Genomic DNA, 6849 nt, shown 5'->3' with positions numbered 1-6849 from the left:
AATCATTCTAAATAATAATAATAATTAATAATTTTATCATTACTATATATTAGAATTATTTGTTTATTATCATTCTAAAAAATTAAATTAACGGCGTGAAGAGCGGCTATATTACCTAGTTTTTAATAGTAATTTTAATTGTGTTTAACCATTCAAAAAAATTGTGCTCAAAGTAATGTGATTTTTTTTTTTCTTTTTTTCATTTTTTTCTACTAGATTTTTTAATAGTTTAAATAGGGGATTGTTTTCTTCACATTTTTAAATACGGCAAAATATACGATTTGTTTTGTCAGATTTTTTTAAAAAGATAATTTATAATTGTTTTGTCCCTTAATCACGGAAGAGTAAAATTAATATATCATCTTTCTTCTTTAAAGAAAAGAAAAAAGAGTAAAAGAAATATCTTCATCAAATAAGATTAAAAATTTAAAATATATAAAAACCAAATCCTAATCGTATTAGGATGTTTTAAATTTAACTTTAGTTCTATATAAGACCATAGCTTATGATTTTCCTCAATCACACCTTCACCTCTCAATCACACCTTCCTTCACCTCCAATAGAAAGAGATTCTCATTCTTCAGTTAGTGCAAGAATGGCGGTTGTTAGTCGTCGCTACGTGAGGTTGAGTTTTGATGATACTCCTTATATTCCTAATTTTACTCGTCATGATGGTATCAAATTTATAGTCTTTCATGTACGCTTAAGCCACACAATCATCGACTACTCTGAGAATTTATTATTACCAACTACCACTACTACTAAGACACATTACCTTGACCAAAGAAGCTTCTTGATAATGCATGACACCCTCACTCAAATCGTTCTCATGGGGTCGAATTTAGAGCTCCCCTTGATCGATCTCGCTACCCCCCACATATCAACTTTTGCGTTGCGCAATTTAGAAGCCAACCCCAACTCCCTCTATGTCGCTGTATCTATCAATATCCATACCATAACTGCACGCTTTCCTACTCCTCTTCAGCAACAGCAGCAAGACGAGGATGTACTTGACCGTAGCTTCAGAGAGGCGCTTGACACTGTTCAGACTGTCCCTGCCACGCAAGACTCCATTCGCGCCCTTCAAGACTTAAGCGATGATGACGACGGTTTGAGTAGCGAGACTTGCAGTATCTGTTTGGAGAAGATTTCATCTTTTGGTGATTGTAGAAGCAAAGGGGTAGAGATGCCTTGTTCTCATGTGTTTCACAAGGATTGCATTGTTCAATGGCTCGAAATTAGCCACTTGTGCCCTTTGTGCCGCTACCCAATGCCTACCACCACTTCTTCTTCATCTTGATCAATGATGATACTGTTAAATTTACTCCAACTTTACAGATTAATTATCAACTTCCTGTAATTTTCTGTTTTATATATATTCAGCAAACTGTAACTTTGTTTTGAGTTGTAATTATTGTTTTCTTTTACCTTTTCTTTCTTTCTTTGTTAGAATGGTATGCACTATTATATCTTTCACAAATATTTCCATAAGAAAACTGTAAAAACATGTCCAACTTAAATAATCATTCCAATATATATGAGTTAAAAGTTTTTATTATTGTTGTTGTTATTTATTTGGAAATATAGATATATAGTTATAATCTATAAGAAACTAATACATGATTATATATGAAACTCAAGATATATAACAATCAAATTTGCGAGGGAAAAATATGGAGAGCATAGTGTAATAAGAAAAGAAATAACGACTTAAAATGGAAAATAAGAACTAAGAAATATTGTCATAAACTATCTTCAACAAGTTCTTACTACAAAAGTTAAACAAAAGAAAAAGGGTGAAGGGTTGAGGCTGCTTCAAAAGTTAAATATTTAGATTTTTATTTCAATAAGGTCAGCATCTGAATATATAAACTTGAATACTTTCAATGCTATTTTTGCTGCAACTGCTGCCGTTTATATATTTATTTTCATTTGATTTTAGAAACAGATTTTGTCATCCATTTACCATGTCATGTTTGTTTATGTATTTTATGCCTTATAATTTTTATAGGATTCCTTTGAATAAGAAGTAATTTATATACTGCAGTTTGTTTCTGGTGTTGAATAACCATGGTGAAGATATTCAACAGCTGATGTGCAATCTCTGTAGGAAATTCAAGTGGAGTTCATTCGAGTATGACCACTTCTCAAGGGCATATAGTCTAGTTCTAAGGCTTAAAATCAGGTTTACTAGATGAATGTTAATACTCACATTCAGCATCATAAATCTTAAGTCCATTTTCCAATACTTTTACTGCCACATCTTATCCCTCTAAAAGTGTTCCTCTATTTACTGAACTGCAACTCCCAATTCCTATCTTGTTGCTCTCATTGATTCCACTTGTTACCCTTAAAAAGGTCATAATATGAGTTGCTTGAGGTAAGAATGTACGTAAGTTCCAGGCTGATAATAAAGTGCTGCCTATTGAAAAAAGGAAAAAAAAAAAAATTAGTGCCATTCTCTTGCAATTAAACGGATTTTCTCTAAAGCGCGATATTTAGTTAATATATTTTTTTTTTGGACTTTTTAATATCTTAAAATATATTCATATATAATAATTTTTGAAAGAAAAATACAATTATTTACATTATAATTTTTTTAAAAAAAAAATGATGATTTATAATTGTTTTATCTTTTCAATTTAAATCACGAAAAATAAATAATGTTGCCTGCATATTTAAATCTTCATTTAAAAAAAGAAAAAAAAAAGGTAATAATCCTTAGGAAACTTAGTCAAAACTAATAAAATCTAAAAAGGAAACTAAATCCTAATCATATTAGTTTAGGAAACTTCTATATCTCCTACTCCTAATACGTTTATTATAAATCTCTCTACTGAAGTTTTATATATAAGATCGTATTTCTCAATTAAATACTCATAGTTTCAAATCTCCAACAATAATACTCGACTAAGTTTATTATCATATCACTTTCTATTAGTAGCAAGTTTCATTCAGGTATGTTTACTACTTTACTATGATTTATGTAGTTCATAAGATAATATATATATATGTAGCGTTTTTTCTTTTAAAATGCATATAATGTCGCATATATATAAAAAAAAAAAATGTTTCTTTCTTGGATGTAGATATAAGGCTTGAAGAATAATGAAGCCGATAAGGAGAAAAAATAATGTCTCAAGAGAAATCAGTATTTCTTGTACAAAGAAAATTCAGAAACAAAGCAAGAGTGACCCAAAATTTACAGATGATGAGACTAGTCTTCCAATAAATTCAACAAAGACTATTGATTGGCTTCCCAATGATTTAATTGTGGATATACTAGCTCATGTTGCTACCATATCAATTTCTGATTTTTTCAATGCTAAATTAAGGTAATTATTACATGTTTATTTTATTCCCTTAATTAATAAACATGTATCCCTTTCCCATAATATTTGAACCTTATATTTTGTAAATATATATATTTTAATATAAGCAATATAAGACTTGGAGTTTATCAACTTTTTCTTAAAAAAATTTTATATTCAAAAATATTTAATTTGATCAAAATTGAGCCTAAGTAACTATTTTTAATCTTCTATAAAACACAAGGTCCAAATATTACTTCTTTAAAAGCAACGGCTCCAAATGAGTAATAATATTAACACATCATCCAAAAGATAATATATAATAATTTATTATTATCATTATTATAAACTTAATTATTGTCAAGTTAATTTTTATTTCAAATTTAGTATTAGTGTTGCATCTTAAATTATTATATATATTCTTAATTAAAAATGTCATTTTTGTGCAGTTGGAAATTGTTTAATAAATTAGCCAAAAATAATGATCACTATATTTATAATAAACTATCACTTGATGAGCTTTCTTGTCACCCATGGGATTTGTACATGTCCGAGGAAGCAACTACCCTCTTCACGAAATGCCTCAACAGTCAAAATTCAGAAGCCATGTATCGATTAGGGGTGGTAATAATTACATAACTTTTTTAATATCACGCATAATTGTTTATTTTATTTTTAATTATATTTCTAATTTTTTTATATATATAATATTTATACAGACTGAATACTTGAATTTTCACAAGAAAAAGAAGTCTGGTATAGAACTGTTAGAAAAAGCTACCAATGCAGGTCATCTTGGAGCTTCTTATTTTATGGGTATCATCTTAATTTGTAAAGAAGAAGATGAAAGTGATGATGAAACAAAGCAAAGTGGTATTAGGCATGGAATACAATTGTTGGGTCGTGTTAAAACAAGTTCCCAAATGAGAGAATGCCGAGAGAAATTGAAGCATATAGCTCAAAAATTATGGCTTACTCAAAATCATAACTTTCTCATTCCAAAGTTATTTCAGTGCCAATTTCCAAACCGAAAAAGAAAGTCGTGGCCTTTGTTGGATGATTATTCGCATTCGTTATGTTGCAACACATGCCGATTTAACTATGAAATTGTTTATGTTTGCAATTTAGTAGTTGGTACTTCTTTGTTTTCATGTCAAACTTGTCAACAATAATGGTTTAATATTTATTAATTATTTAAGAGTATTTGTTAAAGTACTCACTATTTGTTATATTAAAAATCTTCACTATTAAAAAAAATTGTAGAATTTTAATATTTTTTTATATAGTATTTATATAAAATTTAATACTTATCTTATTAAAATTATTTTCTTAAAAAAGATAAATAGATGCATTTATTTTCATTGCTTTGTAATCATTTTGATGTTTTTAAGTTTCTTTTTGAAAAATAATAACAAATAATAATTTTTAAATCATATTCCAAGCAAAAAGATTTACCCTAACATTTTCAAAAAAAAAAAAAAAACTCGTTACAAGGTAAGTTAATTTTTGTTTTTTTAAAAAAATAAATAAATGACCTTTTATGTCAAAAAAAAAATAAAAAAAAAAAGCAAATAACCTTTTTTTTTTTTTTGAATGAAATGCGCGGCCTTATTAGCAGAACGCTTAACAAAACACAAACTAACATGAGACATCTGTGAAAGCAAGTGTTGACAATCTTGAACCAACATACCAAATGTAGAAGGCAAAGCAACACTGGTATGTATGGCTTGAACCGCCAGTAAGCAGTCGGACTCAAGCACAATTCTGCCCCATGATTTATCCTTGATCCAACTGAGAGCCTCTTTGTTGCCAATCAATTCAACAAGCTCAGGAGAAGATGTCCCATTCTTATTAAAAGAACCAGCTTCAATGATCTCTCCATGACAGTCTCGAGCAATGAAACCAAAGCCAAAAGAATGCATTGCCTCAAAGATAGCCCCATCCACATTAATCTTTACCATATTCCTTTCCGGTTTCGTCCAGTGCTCTGCCTCCTTCCCTATCTCGAAATGAGACAAAGGAGGCTCCAATTTAGATTGTTGAGCACACTGCCATTGGTAAAGATGAGTTCTTGCAGAAAGAATTACCTCAGCTGCTGTAGTAGATTTTTGATTCCATAGCAAATTGTTTCTTGCATTCCAAATGGCCCAAGCGACCATAAGAGCTTCCTCAAGTTGTTCACCTGAGTTACTACTCATTAAATCTTGGAACCAAGAATAAAAATAATGCTGAGAGAAAGAAATGATGTTGAGAGAAGATCGAACCCAGCAAGACTTAGCAAAGTTACAACTCACTAAAACATGCATTATAGACTCTTCGGCCGTGTTGCAGAAGCTACATAAGTTGTTAACATAGACATGTTTAGAGTTGAGTTCAACTTTAGTAGCAAGTATACCAGACATAGCTCTCCACCCGAAGTGAAGGACCTTCGGTTGCACCTTCAGCTTCCAGAAATTTTTCCATAAACCCGAATCCACACCAGCAGGAATTGACTGGTTTCTTAGCCATCTGTATGCACTTTTAACAGAGTAAAAACCAGTTTTTTCTTTACTCCAAGACCAGCAGTCTTCGTGTACAGTTAAAGGCAATGGAATACTCAAAATTAATCTTTGATCTCTCTCATTAAACAGGTCCTTAATGATGTCCATATCCCATTGTTTATCATTGATACATATTAAAGAAGACACCAACTGGTTTGCAAGTGCAGGGTGATCCGATTGAACAAAAGGACAATCTTCATGAGGCAGCCACGGGACATCAAGAATAGGAGTTTGCAAGCCACTAGCAATACTCTTTCTTACCCCTGCCAACATTAGATTTTTTGTTTCAAACAAGCTTCTCCACACATAGCTTGGGTTGTTTCCCAAAGGGGCAGCCAAGAAAGAACTTTTAGGGAAATACCTTGCTTTGAATACCCTTGTTACTAATGCAGATTCATGCACCAACAACCTCCATGATTGCTTTCCCAATAATGCAATATTATACTGTCTAAGATCTTTAAAACCAAGACCCCCACTATTCTTATGATTGCATAACTTATTCCAGCTCAACCAAGACACCCCACGGCTTTGCTTTTGTGATTGCCACCAGTACTTGCTCATAACACTTTCAATGGCTTTACAAGTCTTCATAGGCAACAGAAAAACAGACATTGCATGATTCGGAATAGCTTGAGCCACTGTTTTAAGAAGAAGTTCTTTACCTGCCTTTGATAAGAACTGTCCTTCCCAACTAAGAATACGCTTACACACTTTGTCCTTCACGAAATCGAATACCGCATTCTTATTTCTTCCAATGGTGCAAGGAAGACCTAAGTACAGGCTGTTCTCCCCTGCTTCCTGAATTCCCATCTTTTGACAAGTGAGAGTACGCATAGCAGGCTGTGTGTTACAGCTGAAGAAGACAGACGATTTTGAAAAGTTTATCTTCTGTCCAGAGGCAATTTCAAAGTCATGAAGAAGAGTTAATATCTTGTCGGAGTCATCATCATTAGCACGACAAAATACATAACTATCATCATATCATGACGTACTTATTC

At 31.4% G+C, this 6849-nt stretch overlaps 1 protein-coding gene across 1 annotated transcript; it reads left to right on the top strand.

Moving 5' to 3' along the window:
• Positions 1–595: 595 nt before the first annotated feature.
• LOC133033687 (ERAD-associated E3 ubiquitin-protein ligase HRD1-like) lies at positions 596–1411 on the top strand. Its single transcript, XM_061108719.1, has one exon. The coding sequence runs from the start codon at positions 596–598 to the stop codon at positions 1298–1300; it is 705 nt and encodes a 234-aa protein (XP_060964702.1). The 3' UTR covers positions 1301–1411.
• The last annotated feature ends 5438 nt before the right edge of the window (positions 1412–6849 follow it).

Source organism: Cannabis sativa, chromosome 1 (assembly GCF_029168945.1).
Source record: "Cannabis sativa cultivar Pink pepper isolate KNU-18-1 chromosome 1, ASM2916894v1, whole genome shotgun sequence".
In the NCBI taxonomy this organism is placed as follows: Eukaryota; Viridiplantae; Streptophyta; class Magnoliopsida; order Rosales; family Cannabaceae; genus Cannabis; species Cannabis sativa.
The sequence above is the reverse complement of the archived record's forward strand: the minus strand, read 5'-3'. Positions and strand labels throughout refer to the sequence as shown.

Excerpts from the sequence above, each read along its gene's own strand:
- LOC133033687 (XM_061108719.1), top strand. The coding sequence starts at position 596 with ATGGCGGTTGTTAGTCGTCGCTACGTGAGGTTGAGTTTTGATGATACT.